This window comes from Apodemus sylvaticus, chromosome 18, assembly GCF_947179515.1.
Source record: "Apodemus sylvaticus chromosome 18, mApoSyl1.1, whole genome shotgun sequence".
Taxonomy (NCBI): Eukaryota; Metazoa; Chordata; class Mammalia; order Rodentia; family Muridae; genus Apodemus; species Apodemus sylvaticus.
In genome coordinates, this window is record NC_067489.1 from 20,233,856 (window position 1) to 20,248,764 (window position 14,909).

The window sequence follows — 14,909 nt, forward strand, 5'->3', positions numbered from 1 at the left end:
GGGTAGAAATGTCTGAACCGATGGGGCATGTTTTCATTCAAACCACAACAGAAACCTACCCCTTTGTAGGCCAATTTGAGAGCATAATTTTTAAAATAGAAAAAGAAAGGCAGGAAAGAAGGAAGGAAGGAAGGAAGAAGAAAGGAAGAAAGGAAAGGAAGAAGGAAGGAAGGAAGGTAGGAAGGTGTCCAAGGTGGGTGGACAATGCTTCCCCTAGAAGACATTAATTATCAATTGAAAATCTCAGTATGAAATGTTGGATAATTCCCTAAAAGTTATTGGTCAGGAAGATCCCAGAGGTTCTGCAAACAACACAAGCTGTGGCAATGGTTCTTGGTTTCCCACCAGAACCGTAAGGTAAGACCCTGCTGCTGAAGACACGACATACTTTGGTTTCAGGACATAGAGAAATCAAACTGCATCTCACCTAAAAATCTTCCCTCCTGGTTTGGTTTCATAATGCCAGAAGCTTCTCTTCAGGCCCCTGGAGGAGAAGAATCTATTAATGGTCTTGAGAGATAAACCATTTATACTACAATGCTGACCTGCCATGCAAGATGTGCTTGCTGGTGCGACTGTGGCAACAGTGGTTATGGGAGTAGCCATATGCCTTGGGATCAGATCTGAGGCCTGAGGTCCATGGCTCAGGAGGTCATAGGCTCCTCGGGGAGAACTTGCTAGTGGTGCCTTGTTAAGTGTAAATGTTGCCAGGCTGCCTTCTAAATAACACGAGGGCTGACAAGATGGGTTAGTGATTGATCATGTTTGCTGCTTTTACAGATGACTAAAGGTCCCCAGCATCTACATCAGGTAGCTCTTCACAACCATTTCCAACTCCAGCTCTAGAGGATATGACATCCTCTGTACCCAGACGTATGCATCCCCCAACACGGAGACACATAATTAAAAATAAATCTTTAGAAAGATTTAAATACTTATATATGTAGATTAGTGCTACTCTCAATGCTGGCTACAAAAGTTTTGTCATCAGTTAATCCAGAGGCTCATAACAATGAAGTTCTGAGATTAAGTGTCTACTGAGTGAGTATTCAGCTCAAAATGGGACATATATATCAAACAAGATACACATACCCAAGGTTCAGGGAACATTGAAGGAAAGAAGGCATTGTCTAGCAATTTCCTCTGAAATAAAACTTTCACTCTTACAAGGAAGCTCATTAAGACACACAGTGTTCTAAAGAATGGTATAACAGTCCATCCTGTAGGCAAGCTCGTTAAGACACAGGAAGTATACAACTTAATAACTTTAGGAAGTCCCTACAATTGAGGAGATTCATTAGGCCCCTCCCACCCTAAGCATACATAAGCTGTAAAGACTACTGAGTATTGCTCTCAGATAAGCACACTGCCTTACAGAGGGGTTTAAGACTTGGCAATGTGCCCTAGAGGAAACACTAGAATTGAAGACCCAGGAAATTATAGAACAGAGTAAGAGAGAGAAGGAGGAGCCATGGGGGATCAAGAGGAAGGAGAGGACTTATGGGGATCGACAGAGAGGCTGCAGAGAGAGAGAAGCTCGTGGCCTGGAGAAACTGCAAGTTATATGGGATAAGATAGATGGAAATAGTGTAGTGGGAGATCTGACCAATCTAGGTTTATAATTTGTATTGTTAACTGATTGAGTTGAGATTTCTTTTACCGGGGAATTGGGTTGGAAACAAAGTAGCAACAAGGGGCAGAGAGCAGCAGACCTTCCTGGACATGGCCCAGACCCACTGCCGACTTACTGAGCTGCGTGGTGTCTGGTGCACTCTGAGCACCCAGATTGTCTGAGTCATCACCCATGCTTGGTGGGCTTTAATACCAGCTGTCTCTGAGTCACTTCCGCTCCTGCACGTGACCTCTCACCCATACTTCTGCTACTAGTTATTGATTGACCAAGTCAATTTTGGTGGTATTCACACTTTGGACTCTTCATGGTTCCATATGTGGTGTGAAGTTGTTTACGTCTTCCCAAGAATACTTGGGAAACAGTCTTCACACAACAGGGGGCAGAAAGAATGCAGGCGCCAAAGAATGGGAAGGAACATTGTGAAATCCTGTTCACTGACTATAGAAAGGCCATCGGATCCATGAACTCACAGTAGTTATGGTTACTATGTACAAGTTAGGACCAACAGGATCACTTAACATTGCCACAAGTAACACTTGTTGCTTGCACTCAATAACCTCTTACAAAGAAGAGAATGTGAAGGTGGGTGGGGAACATGAGGGTTCCTGGAGGGCGTTAGAGTTTGTAGTTAGTGTGGATATGATAAAAAAAATGCATTGCTTATATATATCACATGTCAAAGAATAAACAAAATATTATATTAAGGAAAAGGGAGAGTCAGAAGCAAGCAGATCCCTGCAAGTCCTGGGTCAGCCTGGTCTACATTGCAAATTCCAGGACACTCAGGAGTGTAACTTTAATTTTTTTCAAAGCCTTCTTTTAATGATAGTTCTTTAACATTTTAACCTTCCTTCTAGCCTACCACCCACCATAGGTAGCAGAAAGAAAAGGATATAAGGGAAGTGGACCTGTTTGGAAAGGTTCTTTAGAGCAATTCCCATCTATGTTGTCAAGGAATGAACAGTTCAGGTCACAGTCAGCAGTGGCAGCTCGAGCCACTCGCAAACACCTCACAGATGCACCAGCAGTCTAGTTCAGTGAGTCAGGATAGCAAATATGAATTAGCACCGTGGCAAGCCCAACATGGGTTGCACAGCTAGCTCTATGAGCAAGGCTAGCTCTGTCTCCGTCACTCCCTCCAAGCATGGAGTGTCCTCCACGGGTCTTGGCTCAACATAGGTCTTGCCTTAGCACATGCGTCTGTCTCAGCTGATATCACACTGTCAATCAACCCTAGTCCACAGAAGCACCAAGAAGCTGCAGCACACCACCAGAAGTGTTTTGGTGCATTTTCTCTCTATGGAGTCCAAACAAATGGAGCTCAACTACTGAATGGAAGGCAGACTGATACATGTGTGTTGTTATCCAAGAATCCTTCACCATGTGTCCTTTCACGTGCTAGCCTTAGAGAAACTTCCCTTCACAAGTTTGCCTTAGCCTTTCACTTATATCTGCTTCAGCAAAACTCCATCCAACACAACTGACTTTCCAAAGAACTTTAAGATTCCACTTCACAGGACAACAGAAGAGACCTGTCTCAAAAAAGAGAAAGGAAGAAAAAAGGAAGGGGTGTTGAGGCAAGATAGCTCACTGTTTGTCTTGAAAGACTGATATTCTGACTTTGATTCCTAGAACCCACTTAAAAGAGCTGGATGTAGCCCCAGGTCTCTGTTCCTCTTCCTCCTCTTGACTCATCCCTCAGATAGTGTGCTCCCAGACTCCATCACTGAAACTAACCCCCTCTGTTGTATTCATTCTGCCTCTGCTGGGTATGTCTGAATTCCACCAATATGCTGGCAGGGCAAAGTCTGGGACAGTAGTTCGTGTCTCTCCCGTTGGGGTGTCAGAGCACTGTTGTAAGTCAGGCCTGAAAGAAAGAGCAGGCCAAGATTAGCAGGATCTGGTCTGACTGGGAGCCAGTGCCAAGTGACAGAAGGGCAGGAGACGAGAGAAGGTCTTCTTTGGGGGTCTTTAGTTTGCAAAGGCTTTCCCCCATGGCGATCTCTAATGAAGCAGCTCACTGAGATGATCTTAGCTTGTTTATATTTCTTTATTGAGGTGCATAGGAACACATATGGAGAGGCATCCCAGGCACTGTGCTACTTGACTGTGTGCCGGTAGTCACCTCCATTGGAGGTCACATCTGCATGTTCCAGAGCAGGCATCAGAGGCAGGGAAGGGGTAGCTTCATTCTTAGCATCTCAGATTTCTAAGATTCCCGGGGTCTGAGCACACCCCCCCTCACCAGTTCTGATGCCCATCTGATAGTGTGGTCTGTGTGCCCTATACCCATCTATCCCTGTTGACATCCCATCTTTAGGCAAGAAACCTAGATTCCTATAACTGTACCCATGACCACCGTGGTGATTTAAATAGATTTGGCCACCATAGGAAGTGTGTCCTTGATGGAATAGGTGTAGCTTTGTTGGAGGAAGTGTGTCACCATGGGAGTGGGCTCTGAGGTCCTATGCTCAAGCTCTGCCCAGTGTGGAGAAACCCTCCCGCTGGCTGCCTGCGGAAGGCAGGCTCCTGATGCTGCCTTTGGATCAAGATGTAGAACTCTTGGCTCTTCCAGCACTATGTCTGCCTGGATGCTGCCATGTTTCCCACAATGATAATGGACTGAACCTCTGAAACTGTAAGCCAGCCTCAGTCAAATGTTTTCTTTATAAGAGTTACCTTTGTCAGAATGTCTCTTCATAGCAATGAAACCCTAACAAAGACACACACTAATTCCACACATCCCCGATGTGCATACCTGGTCCCTTCTCTAAATAGAACATTAGATTTGTTCTACCATTCTCATGACTCCAGGGACCTCCTCTCTCCAGGGAAGGACACTAGACCTCCTCCACCCATCCCCACAACCTCCTGGAGGACCACATGCCCGGTCCCTGACTTCTGGGGTCCCCTGTTCTACCCCTCTTCCTCTGGTAGGGATCCTAGACTCATAACCAATTCCACAAACATCTAATATCTAAAGGAAGCTCATGAATATTGGCTGTAAGAATCTTCTAACTTTATAGAAGGTCTAGTCCTGGGCTTAGAAAACTTACTTAGCTCACGAAAGCCAGGAATACTTCTGATGCCCTATCTGAACATCAACAATGAATTGCTCAAAGACTGATGAACCCTGAGTCAGGTTGATCGCCTGATAACTTGGGATAACAGGAAATAGCACCTCAAACACCCACTCAGCAAAGCAGAGACAATATTTCTGTGCCAAGAAACGGTACTAAAACTCTAACTCTAGATATCTAGATTCCATCACAAACATGCAAACATGAATAAGCAATGCAATAATCTCCATCAAAAATGAGTGCTCCCATAATATTCCTCAAGAAAATGACTTAGATGTTACAGAAGACAATTAATTCAAAATAGCACCAATAAACAAGCTGAAGGAATCAAAGAGGATATCAATAGACACCATAATGAAGATGGAGAAAACACAGTTGGGTGAAATTATTCTAAAAAAATCAAGCTAGGAAAGAATTTAATAAAGAGGATCTCTAAAAAAAAAGCCCAAAGTAAAATAAAATTTGAAATGAAAAAAAATCTTAGGAATTCAAATAAAAGTTCAGAAGAAAGCCCCACTGAAAGCTTGGATGACGAGGGGAAGAGAATATCAGGGCTTGAAGACAAAGATGAATTATGTCATTCAGTAAAAAAACAAAAAACAAAAAAACAAATCCTGCCTCCCACAAAGAGAATTTTCAGGAACTCTGGGGGCACTATAAAAGGACCACACCTACAGATGATAGATATAGAATAAAGAGAAGAAAGATACAGAAAATATTTCCAAAAATTCATAGAAGAAAATTTCCCTAACCTACAGAATGAGCCTATCAAAGCACAAAAGGCATCCAGAACACCAAATAGACAGGACCAGGAAGAAAATCCCTCACTACATAATACTAAAAAAACTAAATGTTCATAACAGGGAAAGAATATTAAAAGCTACAAGGGTAAAAGAGCAAGCAACATATAGAGACAGACCTGTTAGAATAGCACCCACCTTCTCAATGGAGACTCTAAAAGCCAGAAGGGCCTGGACTATGAGAGACCACAGATGGCAGCCCAGTTTACCATAGCAGGAAAAACTATCAATCCCATAGAGGGGAAAAGCATTCTATACTAAAACCAAATTTAAGCAGTATCTATCTACCAACCCGGCACTATAGAAGGCACTGGAAAAGGAGCTAGGAGGAAAAATTCAACCTGAGGAGAGACCATACCCAAGAAAACAGAAGAAGTAATCCCAGACCAGCAAATCAAAAGAATGGGGGAGCTCAAACCACACCAAGAGGAGCACTGTTCATTGATAACTGTCACCAATAAGACCCCAAATCACCAATAAGACACAGACTAGCAGATTGGATCAGAAAGCAAGATCCGGCTTTTCAGCTTTCTGCTCAGAGGAGGCTACGGGACAACTTTCTTCGGTCGTCACTAATCGGGGTTTATCCAACACCAGCTGCCTCCACCATGCCGCCTAAGTTTGACCCCAATGAGATCAAAGTTGTATACTTGAGATGCACCGGAGGAGAGGTGGGAGCCACATCTGCATTGGCCCCTAAGGTTGGTCCTCTGGGTCTGTTTCCAAAAGGAGCTGGTGATGACATTGCCAAGGCTACCGGTGACTGGAAAGGTCTCAGAATAACAGTGAAACTGACCATCCAGAACAGACAGGCCCAGACTGAGGTGGTGCCCTCGGCCTCTGCCCTGATCATCAAAGCCCTCAAGGAGCCACCAAGAGACAGGAAGAAGCAGAAGAACATTAAACACAGTGGAAACATCACTTTTGTTTGTTTGGTTTGTTTTTGTTTTTGTTTTTTCTGAGACAGGGTGTACTGGCTAGTTTTGTGTGTCAACTTGACACAGGTTGGAGTTATCACAGAGAAAGGAGCTTCAGTTGGGGAAGTGCCTCCATGAGATCCAGCTGTGAGGCATTTTCTCAATTAGTGATCAAGTGGTGAGGGCCCCTTGTGGGTGGTGCCATCCCTGGGCTGGTGTTCTTGGGTTCCATAAGAGAGCAGGCTGAGCAAGCCAGGGGAAGCAAGCCAGTAAGAAACATCCCTCCATGGCCTCTGCATCAGTTCCTGCTTCCTGACCTGCTTGAGTTCCTGTCCTGACTTCCTTTAGTTATGAACTGCAACGTGGAAGTGTAAGCTCAATAAACCCTTTCCTCCCCAACTTGCTTCTTGGTCATGATGTTTGTGCAGGAATAGAAACCCTGACTAAGACACAGGGTTTTTCTGTGTAGCCCTGGCTGTCCTGGAACTCACTCTGTAGGCCAGGCTGGCCTCGAACTCAGAAATCTGCCTGCCTCTGTCTCCCAAATGCTGGGATTAAAGGCATGTGCCACCCCTGTCCGGCAGAAATATCACTTTTGATGAAATTGTCAACATTGCCCAGCAGATGAGACACTGGCCTTTGGCCAGAGAACTTTCTGGAACGATCGAAGAGATCCTGGGTACTGCACAGTCTGTGGGTTGCAACGTGGATGGCCGCCATCCCCCTGACGTCATAGATGATATCAACAGTGGTTCTGTGGAGTGCCCAGCTAGTTAAGAAGCAACAAGAAAATATTTCAATAAAAGATTACCTGATTTAAAAAAAAAAAAAGGAAAAAAAAGCAAGCAAGATCCGTCTTTCAACACACCTCACCATAAAAGACAGACATCACCTCAAGAAGGTTAAAAGGATGGAGAACGATAATCCAGGCAAATGGACCCAAGAAACAAGCAGGCATTGCATTTTAATATCTGGTAAAATAGACTTCGAAACAAAACTAATCAGAAGAGATAGGGAAGGATATCACATACTTGTAAAAAAAAATCCATCAAGAAGATATCGCTACTCTAAACATTTATGCAGGAAGCACAGGGCATGCAAGGTCGTAAAAAAAACATAATTACAGCTAAAATCACGTGTTGGTTCTAACACAATGGCAGTGGGTGACTTCAATACCCAACTCTCCCTGATAGTCAGGTTATCCAGACAAAAATAAACAGAGAACCCTGGCATTATACTGTCATAAATCAAACAGACCTAGCAGATAGTTACAAAACATTCTACCCAAACACACACACAAATACCTTCTTCTTCTCAGTAGTTCATGGCAACTCCCAACAGATAAAAGAAAATTAACGTCTTCAATGGAATCTAACTGGACATACAAATAACACGTATGGGCAGGTGCCATGCTGGGGTGGCCAACACAAAATAAACTCAAAGTGTTTGGTGGGTTTTTGTCTCATAGTGCTTTGTTTGGACAGTTTTTTTTTTTATTTCTTGTGTTTGCTTGTTTTTGTTTTTTGCTTTGTTGTTATTGTTGTTTACCTTTACTGTTTTTTGCCTCTGTATGACAGTTTTTGATTTTGTCTTTGTGCTGTGCGTGGGCACGCATGGTTATGCATGTTTCCTGTGCTCTTTCTTTGTTCCTTTCCCTTTTTCCTCTCTCTCTCTCTCTCTCTCTCTCTCTCTCTCTCTCTCTCTCTCTCTCTCTCTCTCTTTCCCTCCCTCCCTCCCTCTCCCCGTGCTTTCTTAGGAGAAAGTGTGAAAGAAGGTGTGGACTTGGGGAGAATCTGAGAGGGAATAAGGAAGGTGAAACTGTGATCGGAATACATCCCATATTGTCAATCAAAAATAAAGGTAGAACTGTCACTAACCTTAAAACAAAGGACTGTGCAGGGATTTTGATGGAGATCACATCTTGTCTGTATATTGCTCTTGGTAGCATGGCCTTCTTTCAGACTATTAATTCTAGTTTTCATCTTCAGATTTCTTCAATTTCTATATATAGAAACTGTATATAGACCCAGTCTCAAAAGATCAATCATGGTATGCACTCACTAATAAGTGGATATTAGCCTAGAAACTTTGAATACCCAGGACATAATCCACAAATTAAATGATGTCCAAAAAGAATGGAGGAGTGGCCCCTGGTTCTGGAAAGACTCAGTGCAAGAGTATAGGGGAATTCCAGAACAGGGAAGTGGGAAGGGGTGGATGGAAGAATAGGGGGATGGAAGAGGGCTTATGGGACTTGCGGGGAGTGGGGACCCAGAAAAGGGGAAATCATTTGCAATGTAAATTAAAAAATAAAATAAAAAATTGACAAATGTCAAAATTACAAATAAAAAAAAAGAAATTGTATATAGGAAGGCTATGTATTTTGTCTGCTAATTTTGTATCCTGCTACTTTTCTGAAAATATTTATCAACAGTGGAAGATTCCTGGTAGAGTCTTTAGGGTCTTTTATGTATAGAGCCTTAGCATCTGCAAATATAGATAATTTGACTTTGTCTGTTCCTATTTGTATCCCCCTTGATTTCCTTCAGATATCTTGTTTTGCTAGCTAGACTTCAGATGCTCTACTAAATAGGCATGGAGAGGGTGGGCACCTTGTCTTGTTTCTGATTTTAGTGGAAATACTTTGTGTTTTTCTCTGTTTAGGATGCTGCTGCCTGTTGGTTTGTCATAGATTACTTACTCTCTCTCTCTCTCTCTCTCTCTCTCTCTCTCTCTCTCTCCCTCCTTCCCTCCCTCCCTCTTCCTCCTCCTCTCCTCCTCCTTCCCTTTCTGTCTTCCTTCCTTCCTTTCTTTCTAGTTATTTGAAATGGAGTTCCTCTGTGTAGCCTTGACTATCCTAGAACTCTGTAGACCAGGCTGACTTTGAACTCATAGAGATCTGCCTGCCTCTGCCCCCAAGTGCTGGGATTAAAAGCATGTACTTACTGCCACTCAGCAGAAATTGCCTTTCCTATGTTGAGGTGTGTCCCTTGAATCTGCAGTTTCTTCCAGAAGTTTTAACATGTAGGGATGCTGGATTTTGCCAAAGGCCTTTTCTACATCTAATGAGATAATCATGTGTTTTTGTCTTTTAGTCTCTTAATGCAATCAATTACATTTATTGATTTATGTATGTTGAATCATCCCTGCATTTCTAGGATGAAGTTGACTTCATCATAATTGATAATCTTTTTAATGTACTCCTTAAAAATACTTTTATTATTTATGTATATGAATGTTTTGCCTGAATGTGTATCTATATACCATGTGCTGGATAGTTTAACTTGACATGAACTAGAGTCATCTGAGAGGAGAGAAATTCATGTGACAGAATGCTTCTATAAGACAGGGCTGTAAGCAAGTCTGTAGGGTATTTTAGTTTCCCAATTAGTGACTGATAGGGAAGGACTCAGCCCATGGTAGGCAGGGTCATCCCTGGTCTGGTGGTCCTGGGTTCCAGAAGAAGGCTGGCTGAACAAGCCATGGGGAGCAAGTTAGTAAGCAGCATTCTTCCATGGCCTCCACACCAGCTCCTGCCTCCAGATTTCTGCCCTGGTTGAATTCCCATCCTGACTTCCTTTAATGATGAACAGTGATGTGGAAGTGTAAGCCCAATAAACCCCTTCCGCCCCAAGTTGCTTTTGCTCCCGGTGTTTCATCACAGCAATAGTAACCCTGACTAAGACACACGTCATGCCTGACTTATGACCACAAAGGTCAGAAGATGGCACCTGGAGTTACAGGTGGCTCTGATCCGTCATGTATACTAGGAACCCCACCTGGGTCTTCTGGAAAAGCAGACATGTTCTTAATGGCCAGGCCATCTCACCAGCCACCCCTTACTTTGTTCTTGTATTTGCTTTGCGAGTATTTCATTGAGAACTTTTCTATCTACATCCATAGCTACCACATGGAACAAAATAACAGGAATTAGTAAACACGGCTCAACAATAACTCTCAATATTAATGGTCTCAAATCGCCAGTAAAATGACACAGACTAACAGATTCGATTAGACAACAAGATCTTTCTGCTGCATCCAGGGAAGAAACATACCTCAGCCTCAAGGACAAAGAGCATTTTACAGCTAAAAAAAGAAAAAGAAAAAGAAAAAGAAAAAGAAAAAGAAAAAGAAAAAGAAAAAGAAAAAGAAACTGCGTTTTGTTTTGGCCTCCTTCTATTTAGCTCTACTACTCTGGCGGAGAGTCTTCCATCCTGTCTTTGTTTGCCTTCTATTGCTTCAGTAAGCACCATGACCAAAAGCACCTTGGGAAGAAGAAGAGGGACTATTTCAGCTTATAACTCCCAGGCCAGACTCCATCACTGAGGGAAGTCAGAGAAGGGACTTACGGCTAGAACCTGGAGTCAGGAACTAACACAGAGTCCGCAGAAGAACCCTGCTTACTGAATTACTCCTCATGGCTTGCTCAGTGTGATTTCTTATACAGCTGAGGACCATGTGCCTAGGGATCACACTACTCATAGAAAGCTGCCCCCCCCCATATCAATCGTTAATCAAGAATTTTTGTCAGCTGTGTTTCCCTCTTCCCAGACGACTCTAGCACGTAACAGATTGACAGACAACAACATCAAGCTTAAGCAAGACACCCCCTCAGTTAGTCCTTTTAAGAGCTACCCTAACAGGACCGACTAGAGGTCCTCTTAATTCTAAGGTCTAGACGAATTGACAACCAAGATTACCCATGACTGTATGCATAAGATAGGCATGTGTTCAGTATGAACAAGAATAAGTGTGGAATAAAATTAGTTTCATTGGTTTACTAAAAGCTCTCCCCACACTCTGCATAACCTTGAGTTATTCTTTCTGCTGTCTTCTTCAGTTTCCACAATATCTACCACAGCGCCAGCCACTCTGTTTTCAAAGGCTTCAATTTTCAAAGGATTCAGTTATTACACTCAAGCCCGTAAGTATGCTATAAAAGTTTAAACCTGGATTTAAATTTATATAAATTATATTATTTTATGCTTTACTAGAGATACAGCATATAAAGCATTCAGATTTGACTTGGGTTGTATCCAAGTTGGGCTATGATAGGACCAGGAACCTAGATAGCAGTCCTGGCTCTGCTCTTACATTGTCTTCTAATTATGTGTGTTGCCTCCATTTTCTGATGAGGAAGCCCTTGGGGACATGGAGAGCTGAAAGGCACTTACACCAAGCCCACTTGTGGTGATTTAAATGAGAATAGCCACATAGACTCATATGTTTCAATGCTTGGTCCCCAGTTAGTGGGAATGTTTGAGAAGGATTCGGAAGTGTAGCACTGTTGAAGTAGGTTTGCCATTGTTGGAGGAGGTATATCACTGAAGCACACACTCCCTCCCTCTCCCTCCTTCTCCTCTCCCCTCCCCTCCCTCTCCCTCTTCTCCCTCTCCCTTCCCCATCTATCACTCCCCCTTCCTCCTTCTCCCTCCCCCTCTCCTCCCTCTCCCTCTCATCTGGCCCACACCTTCTGCCTGCCTGCTCTCATCTCGATAGCAAGTCCATCCCTTCACTGGCATTAGAGCCTACCTGTTTGGGATTCCAGCATATATGGAAAACCAGCTTAGACATCTAGCAACTGCTGAGCAACTACTGGATTCTTGGACTTTCTTTTCATAATCAGCTGTTGTTGGATTAGCTGGACTACAGTCTCTAAGTCATTCTAATAAATCCTCTTTCTATACACAGAGGCTTATTCTCTAAGTTCTTACTTTAGGGAATCTACCTGTAACTGTAAGATAAGTTTATAGCCTTGAATAGACTCCAGTTACACACTCTACGCAAAGAGCACTTTATTTATCTCATGATGAGGAATACTTTTGGGTATCTCCCACTCACTAAAGTGGTGAACACCAGATCACACCATTGTGATGTAAGTTTTCTCTTCCTAACTTACTGTGAGTGATTCTTTGGCACTGTGGAAATTCTGTTTACTGTACCTCTCACCTAATCTCTGTAGCATCTATAGGTCATCCTTGATGAACTGAATCATCACATTTGGAATTATAAACTGCTGACTTTGAAAATATGACTTTTGTATTGGAAAATTCATAAATTGGGGCTGGAGAGATGGCTCCGTGATTAAGAGCAACTGGGTGTTTTTCCAGAGCACTGAGGTTCAATTCTTAGCATCCACATAGTGGTTCACAACTGTCTGTAAGGCTAGTTTCAACACCTTTCAGACATACACGTAAGCAAAACACTGATGCACATACAAATAAATAAATAAATCATTAAAAAAGGAAATTCATAAATTGAAACTCTGAAAAGAACTAAGTAAGTTTTTATGGTTTATCTTAAATTAATGCAAAAACATTTCTTCTTGTCAGAGAATTATTAATGGTTCCCATTAGCAGATAATAAAAAAGAAACATGGTATTTATGCACAGTGGGATATTATTTTATCATAAAGAAGGATGAAATTCTCTTTTATTTCTTTTCTTTTCTTAGTCATTCCATTTATTTATATCTCAAATGATGTCCCCTTTCCTGATTACTCCTCCACAAACCCTGCATCCCACATCCATCCTCTTCCCCCTTCCCTTTGCCTTTATGAGGGTGCTCGCCCACCCACCCAGTCTCTCCCACCTCACCACTCCAGCTTTCCCTACGTTGGGGCATCAAACCTCCACAGGACCAAGGGCATCACCTCCCGTTGATGTCAGAAAAGGCCATCCTCTGCTACATATTTATCTGGAGCTATGGATCCCTTCCTGTACACTCCTTGGTCGGTGGGCTAGTCCCTGGGAGCACTGGGGGGTCTGGCCAGTGTTTCCTATGGGGTTGCAGTCCCTCTCTGCTCCTCCAGACCTTCCACCAGCTCCCCCACCAGGATCCCCGAGTTCAGTCTGATGGTTGGCTCCAAGCGTCCACATCTACATGGGCCAGTTGCTGGTAGAACCTCCCAAGGAACTGCCACACCAGGTTCCTGCCAGCAAACATCTCTTAGCAACAGCAACAATGTCGGAGTTTGGTGTCTGCAGACAGGATGGATCCCCAGATTGGGTGATCCCCAGAAGTCCAGAAGGATGGAATTCTAACATTTTAGGTAAAATAGATGGAACTGGAAATTTGACAAGTGAAGTAAAACAGCCACAGAAAGACAAGTACTGATATGTAAAAGACTGGATTTGTTGGTGATGTTTTGATTGTTTGTGTTGTTTTGTTTTGTTGAGAGACAAGGCTCATATAACCCAGGCTAGACTTCCTCTTGGAGTACTCATTTACTCAGTCTCTTAAACATTGGGATTATAAGTGTATACCATCCTTCCTAGCCAAGATGTGGGACTGGATCAACACTTACCGTGTAAATGGAAATATTATGAATGTAATTGATTTGCATATTCATATATGTTAATAAGAAGAATTGCTAGCAACATGCCGATAATTCTCTAAGTGTTTGTTTTACAATCAGCACTGTCCTATTAGACACAATGTATTTACCCACTGTGTCTGCAAAGCCTGAGCTGACTGGAAGAGTTAACACAAGGATAGCTAAGGAACTGACACTGGATTTAGAGGGGACACTGAGGGCTCACACTAGGAAAACACTCGAGGTCAATGAAGGGAAGGAAGGTCTGATGGTCAAATGTCTACAACGTTCTCACACGCCCACCGGAGAGGGGAGCTGTAGTTCACACGCGGTTGTGAGTTGTGCGAAGGAACTCCATCCCAGAGGAAGGCCTTGTGTGCATGGGAATCCACTGCCAGTTCAGTCCCAGCAGTCCTTCATTCCCGAATCACTTTTATCCTTCCCTGTTTACTCCAGCTGTTCAGCATTTCCTCAAGTGTTCATATGCAACCCTTGATGCAAAGGCACTGGGAAATCAGCAAAAGCCCCCTCAGAAAATAATAATCAAGATCATCGCAAGTATTACCAAAACCAAAACTCCTATCTTTTGCCTAAAAAAGCTAACCAGGTCTATACTCCCAAGGTCCCGTCGGTTTGCAATCCCACGAATCAAGGAATAGTTCGTGAGCAACTGATGGGGATGACATCACCTTCGTTGCAAAATTGCAAGCGGATTTGCTAGTGAGGGAGAAGCAGCCTTTGTCTGGGGTGCTGGTGTAAGTGGGTTCGGGGTTAAACCACAGCAGCACCCTGCAGAACGGACAGCTTGTGACGTCAGCCTGACACAAGGGAGAGTCATCGAGAGGAGGAAACCTCGGCTGAGAAAATGCCTCCATAAGATCCGGCTGAAAGGCGGTTTCTCAGTGAGCAATGACAGAGGGCCCAGTCCATTGTAGGTAGTACCATCCCTGAGCTGGTGGTCCTGGGCTCTATAAGAAAGCAGGCTGAGCAAGCCTCGGGGAGCAAGCCAGTAAGCAGCACCCCTCCATGGCCCCCGCATTAGCTCCTACCTTCAAGACCCTGCCTTGAGTTCCTGTCCTGACTTCCTTTGGGGATGGACAGTGATGTGGAAGTATAAGCTGAATAAACACTTTCCTCCCCAACTTGCTTTTGGGTCATGGTGCT

The 14,909-nt window shown here is 43.4% G+C and overlaps 2 protein-coding genes across 2 annotated transcripts in view; both read left to right on the forward strand.

Annotated features, from left to right (window-relative positions):
* Positions 1-579: 579 nt before the first annotated feature.
* Positions 580-14,909, forward strand: part of Kat6a (lysine acetyltransferase 6A) — a 203,676-nt gene continuing 189,346 nt past the window's right edge. The window contains exon 1 of the mRNA XM_052162288.1: positions 580-589. The gene's annotated coding sequence lies outside the window, so the exon portion shown is untranslated. The remainder of the gene's footprint in view (positions 590-14,909) is intronic.
* Positions 6,107-7,207, forward strand: LOC127668618 (60S ribosomal protein L12-like). The gene is made up of 2 exons (XM_052162294.1): positions 6,107-6,425; positions 7,014-7,207. Exons 1-2 carry the CDS (start codon positions 6,122-6,124, stop codon positions 7,205-7,207), a joined length of 498 nt encoding a protein of 165 aa, XP_052018254.1. The 5' UTR covers positions 6,107-6,121.

Bases quoted from the DNA above. Each gene is read 5' to 3' on its own strand.
- LOC127668618 (XM_052162294.1), top strand. From the start codon at position 6,122: ATGCCGCCTAAGTTTGACCCCAATGAGATCAAAGTTGTATACTTGAGA. The intron at 6,426-7,013 runs GAAACATCACTT...CCCTGTCCGGCA, and splicing joins GAAGAACATTAAACACAGTG to GAAATATCACTTTTGATGAA.